The sequence below is a fragment of the Euprymna scolopes genome, chromosome 9 (genome assembly GCF_053919585.1).
Source record: "Euprymna scolopes isolate OS-2025 chromosome 9, ASM5391958v1, whole genome shotgun sequence".
Classification (NCBI taxonomy): Eukaryota; Metazoa; Mollusca; class Cephalopoda; order Sepiida; family Sepiolidae; genus Euprymna; species Euprymna scolopes.
Window position 1 is genome coordinate 155724571 of NC_136490.1, and position 21487 is coordinate 155746057.

General features: G+C 37.8%; 1 protein-coding gene across 1 annotated transcript in view; it reads right to left on the minus strand.

The window, feature by feature from the left end:
* Nucleotides 1-19683, minus strand: part of LOC145284686 (uncharacterized) — a 104072-nt gene extending 84389 nt beyond the window's left edge. The window contains exons 1-2 of the mRNA XM_080133582.1: nt 19439-19683; nt 18048-19295 (exon numbers count right to left, since the gene is read on the minus strand). Coding sequence (XP_079989708.1) covers nt 18048-19295; nt 19439-19683 — 1493 coding nt within the window. The remainder of the gene's footprint in view (nt 1-18047; nt 19296-19438) is intronic.
* Nucleotides 19684-21487: the final 1804 nt, after the last annotated feature.

Below are 21487 nucleotides of genomic sequence, written 5' to 3' on the forward strand. Positions count from 1 at the left end.
AACAGTATTCGAAGCCCTCAAAATTTCTGATCGATATAGTTATCATAAATTGACTTGACGAAAATCGGTGAAACTTCTCAAAGTTATTTTATTTCTAAAAATAATATTAAGCTAGATACTTTGCAAGGTTAGACGATACATTGTTCTAGATTCTAGTGAAAGTAAGAATACGAAATAAACGATATGCTATGATAAGTAAGGAGAATATTTTTATCCGTAAATTCCTTATAACCCAATATTTAAGGCGTAGCGTGGGCTTTAGTAAAATGTCCAAATATTTATGTACTTCCTACAGACATACACTTTGAGCCACAAAAATGGCCACTTCAATTTTGTAAACATTGACCGATGAAAGGAAATTTATTGATCTTATTACTTAATAAAGCTTAAAATAATCTTATTGCTTAATATAATTTAAAATAATTTTATTACGTAATATTGGTTAAAATGATCTTTATACTTAATATAGGTAAAATTACTTAATATATATAAATTACTTAATATATATAAATTATTTTATTACTTGGTATAGGTTAAATTATTTTATTACTTAATATAGGTTAAAATTATCTTATTACTTAATATAATTTAAAACTATTTTATTACTTAATGTAGGTTAAAATAATCGTACTACTAAATATAGGCTAAATTACTTTATTACTTGATATAGGTTACATTTTCTTATTGCTTAATATACGGTAAATTTATCTTATAATTAATATAGGTTAAATTATTTTATTACTTAATATAGGTTAAAATTATCTCATTACTTAATATAGGTTAAATTATTTGATTAAGTCATATAGGTTAAAATTATCGTATTTCTTTATATAGCTAAAACCATAGTATTATTAATATTGGTTTAAATTATATTATTACTTAATATAGATTAAAATTATGTTATTATTTATATATGTTAAAACTCTCTAATTACTTTAGTTAGGTTAAAATTATTTTATAACTTAATATAGGTTTAAATTATCCTATTACTTAATAAAGGTGAAAATTATATCATAACTTAATGTGGGTTAAAATTATATTATTACTAATATAGGTTAAAATTATTTTATTACTTAATATAGGTTAAAATTATATTATTACTTAATATAGGTTAAAATATATTATTACTTAATATAGGTTTAAAATATATCATTATTTAAGATAGGGTAAAGTTATTTCATTACTTATAATAGGTTAAATTATTTTATTATCAATAAAGGTTTAAATTATATTATTACTTAATATAAGTGAAAATCAATACATAACTTAATATAGGTCTAAATTATCTGATTTCTTTATATAGGTTACAATTATTTTATTACTTAATATAGGTTTCCGTTATCTTATTACTTAATATATGTGAAAATTATCTTATTATTTAATATAGGTTAAAACTATATTATTACTTAATATAGGTCAAATTATTTTCTTGCTTAATATCGGTTAAATTATCTTATTATTTAATATAGGTAAAAATTTTCTTAGTACTTAATATAGGTTACATTATTTTACTACTTAATATCGGTTAACATCATCTCATTATTAATATAATTTTAAATTATTTTATCACTTAATATAATTTAAAATTATTTTATTACTTAATATAGGTGAAAATTATCTTATTACTTAATATAGGTAAACGGTATTTTATCACTTAATATAGGTAAAATTATTGTATTACTTAATATAGGTTAAATTATCGTATTACTTAGTGTAGATAAACCATAGTATTACTTAATATAGGTTTAAATTATATTATTACTTAATATAGGTTAACATTATTTTATTACTTAATATATGCTAAAATAATCTGATTACTTTATATAGGTTAAAATTATATTATTACTTAATATAGGTTAACATCTCTTGTTACTTAAGATAGGTAAAAATTATCTTATTACTTTATATAGGTTAAAATTATTTTATTACCTAATATAAGTTACATTATTTTATTACTTAATATAGGTTAAAATATTTTATTACTAAATATAGGTTTACATATCTTGTTACTTAATATAGGTGAAAAATATCTATTACTTAATATAGGTTATAATTATTTTATTATTTAATATATGTTAAAATTATTTTATTATTGAATATAGGTTAAAATTATTTTATTACTTAATATAAGTTAAAATTATTGTATTACTTAATATAGCTTAAAATGTTATATACAGCGATAATACAGGTTAAAGTTATTATATTCAATGTTGTTTAAAAATTTGTGTGGATTTGTCTTTAAAATGATACAAAAGTAAGCGTACTACATAAATAAATAGGATCAATCATTACAAACATTCCTAATTATCGATTTATAAAGTAATAAGGGAATTTAATAATACATTTTTTATTACATTTTCACCCCACACAAAGCAAATTGCCACTTTGGTGTAAGGGGCTACTATCAGGGGCAACAACTGCTGGGGTACTATGTAGGGATTTGGGCAGCAAGATGTCGGTTCACGTTACACTTGAACTTCTGAACGTCAGTACTGTTGGGAAAGCAGGGACCTGGAATGGAATTCCAGAGGCTAGCGGTTCTGGGGAATACACTATTGGAGTAAAAAGATCTTTTGCATCTAGGGATCTCTACAGTGTAGGGGTGGGATTTCGCAGCCTGTCGGGTTTGTCGAGGGTGCTCACGTCGTGGGGGCACAAGTGATAGCAGTTCGTCAGAGCATTCACTACTAAAATACTTGTAGTGTTAAAGAGCATCTCTCCTCTCTCTCTCTCTCTGGCTCTTTCATACTCTCTCTATCTTCTCTCTCTGTGTCTCTATTAGATAGTAGATCGAGAGAGAGAGGGAGAGGGTGGGAGGAGGTCAGAGAGATATTTTTGTAGTTAATCCACGTTGCAGGAAGTGACGTTTCACCTAACCGGATGTCATGTGATGCTACGTGGCAAGGTTGGTGAAACGTTGAGTCTCTCAGAAAATGCCGAGCCGAGCAGAAGTCTAAAATGGTTCTCTCCTAAGTAAGGGGGGAGATGCGCGCCCCAGACATGGGACGTGGTAGATACCCGCAGTGGAGACCATCCATGGCGGCATCTGCAGATCATGCCTGGGAGAATAAAAGGTTGAAAACCCAACATCTGTCTTCATCTTGTGTATTCCGGCGAAAACAGCAAGAGAGCTCCACCCAGATGAATATCTCTCTCTCTCATCGTCGTAAACTTCTTCTCTTCATTAGTAAAATGGACACGTCATCACCAGGGTACCAGTATCCCTCAAGTAAAGTGTCCAAGTCAAATCCTCTTCTTCTCCCTCCCTTATGTAACATATCTGTTATTTGGTGCCGCTGACCTTCTTGCCCCCGCATGGGGCATATATCGAAACCTGGATTGCCACGGACATAACGAGAAAAAGAGATAACGAGGAAAAATAAAGACAAGAAGAGAAATTGAGGAAAAGGAGGGAGAAAAAACGGAGAAGAGACAGTGGAATAAGAAGAAAGAATAGTGAAAATGAAGAGAAAAAGAGGATAAAGAAAGAACAGTGAAAATGAAGAGAAAAAAGAGAATAAAGGAAGAACAGTGAAAAAAAGGGTAGAGAGAGAGAAAGATAGAGAGAGAGGATGGAAGAAGAAGAAAATATGTTTCAGTTATGTGTTAAAAAATATAGCAAAGGCATGAAGAATACCATACGCATTTAGAAGAAAATTAAACTCCAAAATTAAAAAATACGCTGAGAACTTTGAAAACGATTGAAAAACAGAAGAGAAAAGAAAATTAATTTACCATATTAAAAATAAAAACTGTGGAAATTGAAAAATACAGAGAAAGAATTGAAAACACAGAGAAAGAAAAAAAACGTATATATATATATATACATATATATATATATATATATATATATATATATATATATATATATATATATATATATATATATATTTAAATAGACAAGACAACACAAACGAATATTTGTTGAGGCAAAATGACATCGAGGTTGTCCACAGTTTATAAACCTGTCAGTCATTTGACATTGTTGAATTTAGCAAAGTGTTACAAAAATAAGGGACAGTGAACTTTTAAATGCATTCGGAATAGCAAGATGTCATTTTAGATTTGAAAAACAAAAAAGAAGAAATTACACTATTGTCGAAAGTATTAGGTGATAAATAAAAATCTTGTTGGTGATGTGGCATCCCTCCGGATTAATTTTAAGTAAATTATAATTATATGAATAGAATAGAAGCGGAACTTTTTAATTTAATTCTGAAAGTTGTTAGTTATAAGTGAATTAATTAAGTATATATTAATTAAGTATTATTGAATATTGTTAAGTATTGTTGAGTTGCCATGTGTATTTTTCTGTATTTCTTTTTCTGTATTTTTGTTATCTTGTATTTGTAAAGCAGATGGGAGCATCGATGGTCTTGCCACGTGGTGTCAATGTAATTTAATTTTTAAAAAAATAAGATGATTACAGGATAGAGGTATATCAATTATCAATAATAATTTTATAGATAACGGGATTATGCAAGGAAAACATAAATGAGAATTTTTAAAATGGGATGATGTCGGAAGACAAAAGAATAAGGAATAAGGATTTTTTTTAAATCGAAATACAGTAGTTGGACAGGCAGACGGTTTGCTGGATTATGAGTAATGAGGTCAGGAAGTCAGTCGGTATTTATTCTAGTTTCGAGGTGGTCATGTATACATATTTCTAGTTTGTTGTTTTGTTTTTGTAGTTTCGACAGATTTTTTTTTTGTTCCGGATGCGTAATTCGGGGGAGGGCGGTACAGAACGTCTTCGTAATAAATAAAAAAAGAAAAAAATCCATATTTTGGTAGGTGCTTAGGGAAGCACGAGATAGTTATAGAGAAATGGGCGATCTCTGTAACTACGGGGGGTAAATGTGGTAGAATACATAAAACCGACTTGATTACTCTTGGACCAATTAAGTATAGTAATAGAGGAGGTAAATTAATTAAGAACATTTGATGTGAAATGGTGAAGGTTTGGGATGGGATTTTTTTTTGTTTTTGTGCTACTTAGGAGAAAAGAAGATTGTCCGTAAATCCTGAGATGTAACAGGGAGGTAGATGGACCTCGATTTTGTGTTTAATTGTTGTTCGGCTAGGAGCCGTGAAATTATCGACCACGAGTAGTGTCGACCGGGAGCAAAGGATGCTCTGGAAGTCCCGAGATGGGTACGAAGAAGCCATGGGGTCATAAAGGAGTTTGACCTTGAAGAGCGCAGGGTAGCGCTACATGGCTGTTTTATTGTTGTATTTATTTAATTTTGAGTTTATCGATTTATTGTAGGACAGTCTTCTTGCCAGCGGGTAGCGTGTGTATTCCCTCCTTAATTTATTTAGTTAGTTATTAAAATGTATGGCTTTGGAGTGGAGGAATGTTAAAGAGCATCTCTCCTCTCTCTCTCTCTCTCTCTCTCTTGCTCTTTACTACTCTCTATCTTCTCTCTCTGTGTCTCTATTAGATAGTAGATCCAGAGAGAGAGAGGGAGAGGGTGGGAGGAGGTCAGAGAGATATTTTGTAGTTAATCCACGTTGCAGGAAGTGACGTTTCATCTAACCCGATGTAATGTGATGCTACGTGGCAAGGTTGGTGAAACGTTGAGTCTCTCAGAAAATGCCGAGCCGAGCAGAAGTCTAAACTGGTTCTCTCCTAAGTAAGGGGGGAGATGCGCGCCCCAGACGTGGGACGTGGTAGGTACCCACAGTGGAGACCATCGAAGAGAGCTCCACCCAGATGAAGACTCTCCCAGAGCAGCGGAACCAGGTATGAACTTCTTTAATTCAAACACATAAATCCACAACAAGCGTCCTAACGACTAGACAAAAGGTTTAAGGGATCTTGGGCCCCGTTCTCTCGTATCTTAACACTCGTAATATATCTCTCTCATCGTCGTAAACTTCTCTTCATTAGTAAAATGGACACGTCATCACCAGGGTACCAGTATCCCTCAAGTAAAGTGTCCAAGTCAAATCCTCTTCTTCTCCCTCCCTTATGTAACAGTAGAAAAGGCAGAGGGATGCAACATTTCGTCGATGGGACAAAGGCTGAAGCTTAGATGCCAGTTCAGGGCCTATCAGGTTTGCGACTCTCTTTTGAACCTTGTCAAGGAGCGAGAGACTAGTAGCAGATGCACCAGCCCAGATGTGACAGCAATACTCCATACATGGGCGAATGGTGGCCTTATAGAGGTACAGGATACTTTCGGTAGTTAGTAGGTTTCTAGCACGGTAGAGAGAGCCCACCTTTCTTGCAGCGGCCCTGGCAATGCTTTCAATGTAATTGTTCCGACTCATGTTTCCTGTGAACGTTAGGCCAAGAAGTTTGAAAGATGTACTCTCAGATAAAGAGTCGTTGGCCATTGCTATAGGTGGTAGAGAGGGTTTCTTGTAATTATTGAAGGAAACTAGTTTAGTCTTGGCAGCATTGGACGCGACCAACCACTTTTGTCCCCATTCCACCACAGATTTGGAGGTCTTCCTCTTGTGTTTCTTTCATTTCTTTATAAATGTGTTCATTCGTCTTCCTGTCGTGCCTGCCATAGAGTGTAGTGTCATCAGCATATATACCCATCTCAGAGGCAATTTTGTCGGGGAGGTCATTTATAAATATCAGGAACAATAGAGGTCCAAGGATAGAACCCTGGGGCACCCCCGCATTTATATCATATTGTTTAGATGTACGACCGTCGAGGACAACCTGGATTTTTCTCTTATCGAAGAAGGATTTAATTATGTCATATATTCTACCAGTGATACCGTATGATCTGATTTTCCTGAGGAGAACCTCATGCCATACCCTGTAAAAAGCCTTAGATATATCTAGAGGTACCGCTCTGCCCTCTCCCGCTTTGTCCAGTGAATTGTATATACGTTCAGAGATCACAGTTAGGATGTCTGCTGTGGAACGGGCTTGTCTAAATCCATATTGTTTGTCAGTCAGAAGTTTAGCATCTGTAAGATGATGGACTAGAGCATGGTAAATTATGGTCTCAAATATTTTGGCAAAAAGTGGGAGGAGACAACCTCGTGATTGTTGGTTAGTGGGGGAATTGTTGATTGCCAATTGTTTACTACACTGTTGTAGATTTTCCAGAAGTCTCGAGTTCCTAGTTTTTGTGCTTCGATGCGCTTTTTAGTGGTTTCCGTAAATTCTCTCTTAGCTGTCGCTATTTCTTTCTTAACGTTATTTCTAGCTTCTATATACTTCAGTCTGTTTGAACTGGACTTATGTCGGTTAAACCTTCGGTATGCATGATGCTTTTGAGCAATGACAGTTGCACAAGTGGACGTAAACCATTGGGGAGAGTGGGGCTTACTACAACATTTCCGCATGGAGACATGCGCTTCGATTGCAGTTTTGAACCATTCAGTGGTCTCGTTTGCACATTGTTCAGCAGGGAGAGAAAAAATATTTCCCCATGGGGCATCCCTGATTAGTTCCCTGATGGCTTCCCAGTACGCCTTTTTATAATATCTTGTTGTTTTGAGCATTGACTCTTCAGTTTTGGCTCTACAGTTTAGGGCGATTTCAACCATTATCACTGCATGATCAGCGTTCCCGAGTGGGCTGTGGGCCTTTGTTATGCAGTCATCGGGAACGGTGGTCAAAAACAGATCTAGAAGTGATGAGTGTTGTTCTTCCTGGTCATGGAAACGGGTTGGAAACGTAACAATTTGTGATAGGGAGTGAGATATAGTGAAGCTATGAGTTGTACTGCCCGCTGCATCTGTGTAAGTAGAGAATCCAAGCCAGTTTTTGTGGTGGACATTAAAGTCACCAAATATATGTATTTGTGCGCTAGTGTTGATGGACAGTGCCATGTCTATGATGTCAGATACTTTGTTTATTATGATGCAGTCCTGAGTCGAGGGAGAGCGGTAGAGAAAATAATAGTAGCTAATATTTTGTTGCATGTTTAGTCTTAAGCACATAAAGGCTTGATCATCTGTTTTTAGGTTTGTTTCTCTAGTCAAGGGAAGGGTATTACGAATGTAAACTCCAAGTCCATGCATATGTCTGTCAGAGTCCTTACGGCAGAGTGGGAGATATCCAGGCATGTTAAAGTGGTTACAGGGAATGGAGGAGTGTAGGTTAGTCTCAGTTAGTGCTAAGATATCCGGGCTATTTGTTAAGAGAAATGCTTCAACATCAGCTAAGTTAGTTCTAACCCCACGGATATTTGTGAATGCGAGCCGCAAGTGAGGAGGCAATTTGGATTTGCTTGTCCCTAATCCTGGTTTACGCTTATTTTTAGATTGTACTGTCGTCATATGGTTTTAAAGAGTTTCGGTTTAGGTAAGGGGGAGCTAAACAAGAGGTTATGCAGAGCTTCAGACATGCATCTCAAGTAGACCATCAGCTGACCTTTATCCAATTAGGATTGTGGCCCTAGAAAAGCCCACCGGGGATGAGTGCAGGATCCCTTTCCATGCGCGTCATGGCACTACAAACAACCCGATATTATAACTGTTAATGGAGCATCCGCTCTAAGCGCTATCAAAGAGTTAGAGTTCCTGTACTACCAGTCGGGAACAGCAGCCAGGAACTGTCAATCCGGTACCCTCAACCCATTAGAAGAAGGTCAACCCAATCTAATTGCTCACGCATATCTCATACTCAAGCACCCCCAAATGTTCAGTTTTAGTGGTGGGGCGTGCTGGGAATGGGGAAAAACGGCGTTCGTTGCCCTAGCCAGGAAACAAGATCTACCGCTGGGTGTTTCTGTCGAATCACTGAGATAGTGTCTCTGCGCTTGACTAATTGGCAAAGAAGGAGTATGGAAGCCGGGCGATAGACAGAGCCTATCTACTCCTTAAGCAATTAAGATTTGCAAACCGGTGAAATTGTTTGAGTCACCAGCTCTAGGAAGGGTGTCATCCAAGACTGAAGAGGCCTCCCTCCCCTTTGGTTTAGTTTCAGAGTTTTCCTTCTCCTAGACGGATGATCTGGGAAGACCTACTGGGCTCGTCAATACTGAGAGGGTTTTCTCCGCGCCTTGGTTCTAATCCAGGTATTTCTGCGACCCCACGTGGTTAGTTAGTGTTACCGGGTTAGTTTGTGGGGGTTATATCTCTGCTGATTAGTTACACTCCTCAAAGTGATTTAGGGACATGCTATTTAATTGTTAATGGGTAAAGGGGGTGAGTGAAGTTAATGCAGTGTAAGCATCTATGATTGTAAGAAGGCTTGTTAGGGAGGGGATAATGTGGTTTTAGTCTTACCCTTTTTATTTATTTTATTGATGTTAGCTTAGGTCTAGGATAATGTTACAGTATGAGTAGGTATTTAGAATTGAGCTACGAGTTGTGCCCAAACTATTTTAGATGATAGGAGGGTTAAGATGTAAGTGCAATATAGTATGGATAAGACAGCAAGTTTTGAGTCAAACGTAATTAGGTGAATAGATATATGGGCAGGTTTTTAGTAGGTGCGAATAGAGTTGAAGTTGTAGGTATTTTCAAGTAAGAGTCATGGGACATTTTGCATAACAAGGAGTGTCGTTTCAATAACGTATTAATCGTTGCAAAACTCTCGAGGAGACAGTTATGTAATGCAGCTCGCTTTGCTTCTGAGTACTTTGGCTGTTAAATACCTGCCTCTGAGTGCTTAGGCCGTTAAATACCTGCCTCTGAGTGCTTAGGTGGTTAAATCCCTTACTGGATAGGAATGAGCTGTAATGCATGCCTTAGAGGTAGAAATTTATAGATGTTTAGTGATGGCTATTAAAACAGTTTGCATGTGATGGATTAGGGGCTGGAAGTTAGCGATTCAACTACAAATTCGGGGCAATGTAGGAGTTTAGTGGCGGATAGGTTAGAAGGATTAGATTGTTATCGTTCAAGAGAAAAGGGGTTATTTATTTACAGATAGATTTCCATTAGGATTTTTTAGTTACAGGTAAGGTTTAGTTTGAAAGAAAGGGGGAAAAACAAACAAAAATGTGTTTTTTTTTGCATGCAGGTAAGACAAACGCAATCGTCTTGGAGGTAAAACGTATAAGATTTCGTAGCTAGTTATTAGGTTTTTCCCTCCCAGTTATAGAAACAACTAGTTCGTTGGGATTCGGAATTGTAGTCATTAAGGTCTAGCACAGAGTTTTGCATCTACTCAGAAAATTAGCGCTAGTATCACAGCTAAGAGTATGTATATTGCAGTTACAAATATTGTGACAGTTAAATTATTAGCCACGTGCAGTGGTTTGGTATGGGTATCATGGAGGACACTTTAATACAAGCAAGCCTACGGTGATTGCATATATTAAGTATACTACTTAAATTAAGTTCATCTATATATGTATATGTATATGTGTATATATATTATTTTTTGACTCATCAAAGTGGCTCAATCTAATGAGTCGTAGACGACCAAACACGTGTCAGTAAATAATAATGTTTTAAAAATAATATATATATATATATATATATATATATATATATATATATATATATATATATATATATACACCGCTCCCCATGTGAGGGTACCAAAATGGTTAAAGGAAAAAAATAGTAAGTAAAATGCACTTTCGATTTTTGTATTTTTATTTTCTTATTTCCATACTTTGTGGACCTGCCGCGAGCGCAGACCCCACAATTTTAATGAACCACCGTTCTACCAGATCAAACATACCCATTTCTAAGTCTCGATACATCCTCTATCATTATATGTAATCAGTTTTTTAAAATAGTCAACCATATAGGAGCCTATTCGTGACCAGACCCACACTCACACACACACATTCAGCTTTACATTATATATATATATATATATATATATATATATATATATATATATATATATATATATATATATATATATACGCAAAATAGATTACGGAACAAAATATATTTTTTAATAATTTGAAAACTGCTGCAAGGTGAAACATATGTAGTGTGTGATATATTTGATTAAGTTTTACAACAGCAGGAAATGTTCGTTTGAAACAATTTGGAAATATTCCGCTACGTTTAATTGAAAGAAATCATACATCAGTTAATGAATATATATAGAATTCGAGTTCTATTCATGTGTTACTAGGTGGAATAGTACGCGTCAAAAATAATATTAAAATTTTGTCGATTTCCATGTTTTTATCGATATTTAGTAAAGACTTAAATTTTCATGAAGCTTATTCATTTTAAGGCGGAGATTTTACACATTTTCCTCCAATAAAAATCAATAAGATCCTAATCAGAAATACTAGCATGCTTATTACGTGGGTTATTATGTTTAGTGACTAATATTCCTTGATTTAACATGAAAAACGTTGCGTAATCCTTTGTCAGTTTATTGATTTTCCAGTCATATACATAGAATTCGCGATTTGCTTGGTTTTAAATGACTCAATTGGATGTGTTATCGGCAGCTCAAGTAACTCTCGCTTTTCCTTTTTTGTCCTCAGTCCTCATGCAAATGAGTAATTTTTCTGACAAAGGCTGAAGAAAAAGCTGCTTTAAAGGTCGGTAGTACTTGGTAAACAGTAGTCTGAGATGTCGGAAAATTTTCTGTCTCTATGGCTATCCTTGTGGCAACGTCATTAGTAAGGGTGCTGGAAGTAAACGTTATGTCTGGGCTGACATTATCCGCCTGATAGTCAGGGACCTGAGCCTTGGATTAACAACTAAGGAGGCTGTGATATCTACTGTGATATATACTGGGACTACGGTGTTGCCATGCGGTGAATGGACTCTGGACCATGCAGTAGTCTTTGATGGGGCCTCGATGCCACACTAGTGGGTAATTGTCACGGCTTTACCTTTTCATGTGCTACAAAAAATCCTGTCTTTTTCTCTCCTACTTTCCCTCTCTGTAACATTTAACAGCATTCAAAAGAACATGAAATATCTTCAGAATAAATACTCGATTAAACCTAGAACCACCTCTTCCAACGTAGACCCCTACTACCAGGTCTCATTCTCCAACATCAGGGTTCTACGTTCCAACCTTCCAGAGGTTGAAACCCAATTAAAGGTGACGACACCGGACAAATTCTTTCTAAGCGAAACTGGAATAGGGCCGGCCACTTCTCTAGATGAGTTCATAATTAACTAATACTCTAACTTTACATCTAAACCTGACACCCAATATCGCCATGGGAAAGGAATATGTGCCTACATTAAAGATGGCTTCCCATGTGGCAGGGATATCTCTAGAGAAGATCCTAATTTACCTTATATGTAGTTCCGGGTTGCACTTGCTTACGCCACTGCATTTATATTTGCCCTCTATCGGTCCCATAACAGCGGAGTTTCTATATTTAAGAACATATCTGAGAAAATAGACCACATCCTGTATGCACACCCCTCGGATAACATCCGCATCTGTGGTGACTTCAACGTCCATAACGTAGAATGACTGACCAACTCAATAAAGACGGACGATGAGGGGAGGTTCTGTCATGATTTTGCCATTGCCTATGACCTCACTTAGATTGTTCGTGAGCCCACCCGTGTGACCGACACTACAGGTCAATACGCAAGCCTCCTAGACCTTTTTCTCTCAACGTCCCTTGACCTATGTTCGTGTTCCGTTCTTTTTCCTCTAGGTAACTCCGACCACTACGTCGTATCAGTTAAGATAAAAATGAAATGTAATAAGTCCCCAGACGTACCCCTCCACCGTACTGTATACCGATACTCCATGGCTGACTGGGATAGCTTCCATACATTTATATCTGATATACCTCTGCATTCCATGTTTAAAAAGGAATTTTCCTCGATAGTGTCAGACGTGACCGAATGGTTTATTGTAGGCATATACAAATTCATACCATCTAAAAAATTTCAACAAAAACCTACCAGCCAGCCAGCCATGGTTCTCCCCAGAATGTGCTGTTGCCATCGCGCACAGCAATCATTTTTCGATAGCTACGAACGTAATAGATGCACTGAGACTAAAGCTGCTTTAAGGAACGCCAGCAACCACTGTAATAGAGGAATAAAACATGCAAGAGAGCTATATGCCCGTCTGTTAAATCCAAAGTAGCTGATCAGCGGCTTGGTTCCCACCAGTTTTGGCAAATAAAAAATAGGATCCTGAACAGAAGCATGCGTTATATCCCAACCATTATCAACGGACCAGAGGTCATCTCCTCAGCTTCAGGCAAGGCCAAACTATTCGCCAAGAACTTTGCAGCTAATTCTACCCTATGCGACCAAGGCCATCAAGTCACTATATTTCCTCCTATAACACATAACACGCAAGGTTGCATACAAATATATGTGCATGAGATCGCCAAACTTATCAAGAACTTGATTCCAGTAAAGCTACTGGCCCTGACGGCATCCCAATTATAGTGTTAAAAAAGCTCTTACCAGAACTTGCTCCCATACTTACGAAACTGTTAAAAGTTCCCTTAAAGAGAACTGCTTTCCAACACTATGCAAAACCTCATCAGTATGCCCTGTATTGAAGAACTCAGGTGATGTTCTTTCCCCCTCAGTACAGACCAATAAGTCTCCTGTGTTCCATGAGTAAGTTGCTGGAATCCATATTAAATAGAGAAATACTCAATCAACTCAGCAGACATAACCTTCTTAGTGACACGCAATATGGTTTCCCTTCTGGAAGATCTACCGCAGATGTGCTAACGGTTATATCTCATAGGATTAGTTAATCTTTTGACAAACAGCTTCCTTTCTAGGGCAATTGCTCTTGACATATCAAAGACCTTTCGCAAGGTATGGCATAAAGGCCTACTTCACAAGATCTCCAGCTACGGTATAACTGGAAATATTCTCTGTATCATTAAATCATTTCTCTCTAATAGGCTCATAAGAGTAGTGATCGATGGACAAAAATCAGAGGCCCACAGTATTAATGCTGTAGTCCCTCAAGGGTCCATCCTGGGCCCAACTCTCTTCTTGACCTACATCAATGATCTCCCTAAACACATACTTAAATCATTCGGTGACATCTATGCTGATGACACGACCACCTACAGCAACACATCAAAGGCTGTAAATTACAAGGTTCTCTCTGATTCTCTCTCCTCTGATCTCGAACGAGTGGTTCAGTGGGGGAAGACGTGGCTGGTTACCTTTAATACATCCAAAACCAAACTCCTATATTTACATCATCAACGCTCTGATCCCCATCTGGCATGAATTGAAATGGATGGCTCTCGTCTATGAGAGGACCCATGTTTTGACAAGCTTCTGGGCTTCACCTTCACTCCTGATCTGAAATGGAACACGTACATAAGGTCTGTTGCCAAAGTCGCTAGAAAGATGGTGGGATCCTTCTACCGCTCCAGAAGATATCTCACTACTGATGCAATTCTCTATCTATATAAAAGCCAAGTACGTCCAAGGACGGAATATCGCTGCTATATCTGGCTAAAAACAGCCTATCCTGCCTTAACAGAGTACAAAATAGACTTCGTGGCTTAGTGGGGGATGTCCTTTTCTCTTCCTTGAAACCTCTCTCACACAGAAGAGACGTTGCAAGCCTATCTTTGTTTTATCGTAATTTCCATGGCAGGTGCTCGTCTGAACTCCAATCTTTGGTCCCCCCTCGCCACTGCTTTACAAAAAACACAGGTCTAGCTGAATCCACTGTCAAAAACTGCCCCCACTCTTTATCTATACCGAAATCAACCCGTAGATTCCATGAACAAAGCTTCTTTCTTAAAACTGCACGCCCGTGGAACTCTGTTCCGTCTGCCTGGTTCCCTCCTGACTACAACTCGGATGTCTTCAAGTCCGACGTAAACAAATTTCTGATTTGAATCGGCCCCTTAAGTAGACACTCTAAATCTCCACACTAACGTACTGTACTTACAATAACCCTTATAATTGATTGGCTTCAGGGCCTTGATATGTGGTCTCCACTTTGTAAAAAAAAAAAAAAACTTTCATAAACAGTTGTTTCAACTTTTAATGCCCGTACACCGAACATTATATTTGAGAATATTTTCTGCAGATTAATTCACAAAGCAATTCACGCATCGCTGTATTTTAATCTCATAAGAAGATCTTACGGATAGCAAACTACGAAGACTACAAGATAAAGGACTTTAAAACATGCATATAAATCAAAGCATAAAAAGATAACATTAGACAGGAAACTTCAAAAATAATGTATTATTTCATATCTTTATATTTCTAATACGATATTCCATAGATTTCTGATCGGAATTTTGCGTGGTTTTATCACCCTAGTTACGTGACTTTTCTGTGGCATTGTCATAATGAGAAGTACTTTAGAATATGTTTTCGTTCTTCCAATGGTTACACGTAAAATAGCTAGAATTAAATACATTTCAAGCATAATCGTTCCCTATGTCTTTCTTATCGAATAGCTATATATAAAATGTAAGAACTGCATATTTAGGAGTAGTTGGTAATACGTATGCGTGTACAACAGCCGGTTTTAAACGACAGCATTCGACTTCCCTGAAGCATAATTAAAATAGAAATGGACGAAACCATATGAGATACATATCAGATTAGATAACTTGTCCAAGTAAGTCAGGGTTTTTTTTCTCACAGATACACATTTGACACAATACACCTTAGAGTATCCTAAACTTCTTGTTATCCCGTTATGAATTTTCTGTAATTCTTTTTCAACAACATCGTAATTATCTCTGATAAATATTAATTATTTACCACCTGCCAAAATATCAATAGTGTAGCTAACCCTCTTTGTTCTACGTAAATAGTTATTTTCCACATATGCAAATAAATGCTACAGACATGTATTTAATTGCAAACACAAATACCTATTTTCAAATTTATACAACGGTTTTGTCAAGAAAATAACCATACTTTGATTTTCATATCACACGCGCCTAGAGTAATCATAGACAGATTAATTTAAACAAATAAATATTTGTTTATTTTACATAATATTATGTTGCAATTTGGCTTATAAACGTATTTCACCCATATGTTATTTTAAAATTTAAACAATGCTTACATCATGTAAAAGACAACATTGGCTTTCTGTCCTATATATTTTAAAGCATTGTCATGATCGGCATTAATTGCACACATTTCACCTCAGTGTTTTCCATAATTACACCTGCAATTTCGTTGATTACATCCTGTTTTAATTAGAATGGCGGTTCTGTCGATAATCTTATTCCTTTTAATCACTTCTACTTTCATTCGCTTTTCACATATTTTTATTTCCACTTGCTGGTTTCCGTTACAATTTATGTCATTTCAATCAACCCTCTCATAGTGTATTCTTCTACCATACTCACTAGATGCAGAATTGATTAATTTAATAGTACATCTGTAATTGACAAACGGAGTCATTAATGTATTATTTCATGTCACTTCTTTCACGATAAAATGTCTGCACTCTGCATTAAATCTGCTGTTAGTGTAGGTACTGGCGAGAGGTTCCTCCTTTCGTGATGCTTTCCCTTGGCTTTAAATCAATACTTTTCAATATGCCTAAAAATCCTACAATTGTAGCACAATCTGGCCATAGGAAGCTCCGTACAATAGTTAATTATTTGCTGTACTCAACATATAAAGCAAGGAATGTTTGGTGATTCATTTAAGCCTATTTCAGTGCGGAAATTTCTATCTAAGTAAGTCAAATTCTTTTGCTGACGAAAAGCGAAACTATTCGCGCATCAGGTTTCTGTCTATTTTCTGTTCGTCTGATAACTTACTTGTACTTGAAACGACATTCACCCTGGAGGAGTTGAGTCGGCTTCATGAAGATGCACATCTCGTACCGCTGCGGCCCAAGCCCGGCGATCGGAGGCAAGATCCCCAGTGAGCAATAGCAACGAGACAGACCATAGATGAGCGGGCCCGAAATAAGCTCAGCGTCGGCTTTGATAGTCCCGAGCCACGTTCTTAGCTGGCCACCGACACCTTTTTTCCAGCCGGGTAGAGGACGTGGGGAGATAGCCTCGTGGATAAAGACCCCTGCATCACAGCGAGAGGCATGGCCGGACCATCGAAGGCGTCGGGCCCGCAGTAGGTCAGTAATTGCCTGGAGATTGCAGCGGCGCCGGACTTCTTTGTTGGCGACGAAATCCAAGGGACGGACATGGAGAATGCGGCGGAGATTGTAGTGGTCAAAATCTTCTACGCGTCGCAGATCCGCTTTCCGTATGGGCCAGATCTCACATCCATACAAAAGTATTGAGCGGACGAGGGCCTGGTAGATTCGTATTTTTGTCCTCAGACGTATTTCAGGCCGTGACCATAATCGCCTTTGGAGTCGACAAAAGGCAGCTCGTGCGGCATTAATGCGCGCTTCAATCTTATTCATGCCTTGATCGGTACCAATGAACGTGCAGCCCAGGTATTTGAAGCTATCCGTCTCCTCGAGGGTTTCCCCGTTGAGAGTGACGGAGGGCCTTTCTGCTTGGGGGATGCCAGCCGATAGAATCTTCGTCTTGCTGGCGTTGATTCTCATGCCGATGGCAGCTGCCTTCTCCTGGATTCGGTTCAGCACCGTCTGTATGTCTCTGTAGCTCTCCCCGAGAACCGCAATATCGTCCGCGTAGTCCAAATCGGTGAGATGAAAGTTACGCCCCACCACGACGCCAGGATATCCAGACAGCGCCTGCTCCATGATCCAATCAATAGCGTAATTGAAAAGGGTGGGCGAGAGCGCGCATCCCTGGCGGACACCACTGCTGACGTTGAAGAAAGAGGAGTCCTGGCCATAACAGCGGACACGCGTGCGAGTCCGATGGTAGTAGGCCTTGATCAAGTTGAGTAGCTCTGGGGGGATACCATCTGCTTCCATCACTCTCCACAGGGTACCGCGGTCGACCGAGTCAAAAGCGGCAGCGAAGTCGATAAAGCATACGATTGTACGCTGTTGGTAGCACCAGCGCTGTTCCAAGGCTCGCCTCAGCGTGAATATTTGGTCGACGCATCCGCGGCCAGGTCGGAATCCACATTGGTTAGGACGAGTCCTTCTGTCCCTTTCGTATTGAAACCGTCTCAGAATGAGGATAGTGAAGACTTTGGCAGCGACATCTATAAGGCTGATGCCTCTGTAGTTACTACATGTCCGTTTGTCACCCTTCTTAAAAAAGGGAAGAAGGATAGCGTCACTCCAATCTTGGGGAATCTCCCACCTATTCCAAATCTCAGAAATCAGCTGGTGCAGGCGAGGGGCTAATTCATCGATTCCGGTCTTGTAGACCTCAGCAGGGATACCGTCCTCGCCTGGAGCTTTGTTATTCTTCAACTTGGCAATGACGGCTCTAATTTCTTCATGGCTGGGGGTATCCGACGAGCAATCGTAGAGATCTGCAGCGGTGGGGGTGTTTTTACCTGGTATTGTAGGTGGAATCTGGTGGTTTAGGAGTTCACGGAAGTGCTCGTGCCACCGAGCTAATCGTGCGTTTAGCTCAGTAATGATTTCACCTCCACTGTTGTGGATGGATTCGCTCACGGATGACCTCGTCTGTGTGCTGGATTTCAATAGTTGATATAACTTGCGGAAGTCCCCTACCGAGGCCGCATGTTCCATGTCAGTTGCGATATTGTGCCAGTAGACGGTGCGGTCGTATCGGGCAGAGTGCGTTGTTTCTCGGCGAAGGCGACGATAGTTGGCATCTCCGTTGAGTCTGGCACGTTTAGCCTCCTCACCCAATTTCACCGTTCGACTTGAGATCCAGTCCTTTTGACGACGCTTTGTGAAACCCACAGTGTTGGCCGCTACTTCAGTGACGTCCTTTTTGAGTGCTTTCCATATATCGTCCACCGATTCTTCTGGTTGTAAACCATTGAATCGGTTGCGTAGGTCCAGTCGAAACTGAGTCGCAGTGTCGTCCACTTTCAGCTTCGTGATATCAAGACGTTTTTGACGAGAAACGTGTTTGTTGGCCTTCAGTCGCATTGTGAGCTTGGCTCTAACAAGGACATGATCCGATCCATGGGTATTTCCTGTTTCAGCACCTCTGTAAGCGCGGCAGTCACGCATATTGCTTACCCAGCGTTTGCGTATCAAAATGTAGTCTATCTGGTTCGCCGTGACACCGTCATTCGAGTACCACGTCACCAGATTATGATTTGGAAGCTGAAACTTCGTATTAGAGACAATTAGGTGATTGTTCATCTCGAAGTTAATTATACGTTCGCCATTGGCACAGCGATTCCCGACGCCAAATGGGCCCAGCTTAGATCTTGTTTGAGCATCCGCCTTGCCAGTTCTGCCATTCCAATCACCTGCTATGACAAGCATGTCGCCGGCGGGGGTTCCGTTGACGACAGCTTGTAATTCGTTGTAGAAGGTATCCTTTATAGCGTCGGCTGAGTCTAGCGTGAGTGCATAGACTGCGATGACAGAGACGTTGTGGATAACTCCTTTTAGCCGAATTCTGGCAAGATGAGGGGAAATGGGTTCCCAGTCCAAAAGAGATTTTTGTGCGCGGTTGCTCAGAGCGATTCCGACGCCAAACAGTCCTGAGTTGTCCGTTACCCCACTGTGATAGAGGTGGTAGGAAGTATCTTCTTGTGGTACCTTGATGGATTGGTGACCACTGTCCGGTAATCTGCGACGTCCGCCTTGTATTGGTGTTGAGAGCGCACCGTTAGGGCTTGCGCCGCCTCAGATCTCAGGGTTCGGACGTTCCAACAGGCGAAGAAGTAGTTCTGTCTTCTTCGAAACATTCCGGCTTGCAAATTTAACACTTGTTCCACCGGGTGAACAAGCGCATCGGCTCCCGCGTACGCCGTAGTAGGGTCCGCAGTTGTATAATTGTGCATATTTCTCATGAAGTTTCTTGGCGGTAGTAACCACTGGCCTGAAATGGTCTGTTATGCCGGAGCTGGGCATATGGGTATGAGCCCCCACTGCTCTATAAAATGGTTCCATAAGGCGTGTGTCACTTATAACCTCTGACAGACAAATTCACACCCATGCGTCCACGTCGCGAGACCGGTTAACACCGAATGGGCGGGAATGCAAGCGAGTGTTCAGCGCTATAACTGTTCATCTGCTCTTAAATCCAGTGCGTCTGCCAGCAACCGGCGGCGCCTGATGATAGTCTGCGTCTGCAAGGAACTTGCGGCAACCTGTTTCAAACCCATGGAACGACTGTCGATAATCGGCGGCTCCATGGTCGGACTATCCCTCTGCGTCTGCTGACAATCAGAGGCAAGGATATCTGTTCCTTATCGTCTGATAACTTTTGTAGTATAAAAGATAAGTCGTGTGGTAATTCCGTAATGAAAATTCTTTGTTTGTCCCAGCTCTCTTCCTTAGTATTATAAGAAATAATTACATTTCTGTCAATATAATTTGCAAAGTAAAAAGAAAACATAAAATATAAACAATTAAATACATAACATAACAATTAGTCGATTATGTTTACTTTTATGAATAATTAAAACAACATTTTCATTAATTAAAATTAAAATAGTGTCTTTTGTTTTTGTATTAAATAAGCAGATGCTTTTTAAAACAATTGTAAAATATCTTCCACAAAAACGTGAACAAACATCTGCGTAAATACAAAGATATTACTTTTAAAAGTTGTCGCTGTTATAAACCGTTTTGGAAAATGTAGAATTACTTCGAAAAAATGCCTTTCAAAAGAAAATATAATAAATAACAAAAACTAAGGGTTTATTTTATAGTAATTAATTTGAGTATATATATATATATATATATATATATATATATATATATATATATATATATATATATATATATATACTGTGGAAACAATAAATAACAAAAACTAAGTATTCCCTTTATAGTAATTTATTTTAGTATATATATATATATATATATATATATATATATATTCTATGGAAATATATTTTATTTCCTAATAATATATCTCAATCCTTATTTAAAAAGTCAAATGAGTAATATAGTGAATGAATGACAAAGGTCTATATTCCACAATTCATGATGTTGATCATCTTGTAATTTATTCCTTTAATTCAGTTGACATTACAATTATTGACATTATCTGGTTCGTAGCGCGAAATCAATCACTTAATATTCTATCAACCAGTGAATCTATTTTGCTCTTAACTCACCAGAATAAATAGGAGCAATCAACCTATCAAAAGAAAATAAAGTGTATTTTTACATGGTTAAAATCCAAAAATTGGAAGTGAATCAGTAAATAACTTATAATATTCTTCCAACTATGACATTTTAAATTTTAGAAATAAGATCACTAAATCCATCTATTCGAAATAGGTTTTATTAATTTAGGAATATTCTGATCCTACTAGTCTATGTAATGATTTGTAAATGTATAAATTAAATAAATGTATGCTCAATTATGAAAATAACCTAAATATTTATAATCTATTACACATGTGTGCATATAGGAAAATAAACTAAACTAAAAAGACTTTTACAATGTTCGTTTATATTGAACTAATTTTTAATTTTGGCTTGAAACCATACATAATTAAGTTCACTTAACTGTTATAGTCAAGTGCATTACTACTTAAAATACGATTCTTTGTATTAATAAATTTTTAACTTGTAATTACGTTTGGTTAAGATTTATAATTTCCATAAATCCTCCTAACCGTCAGTTATTTA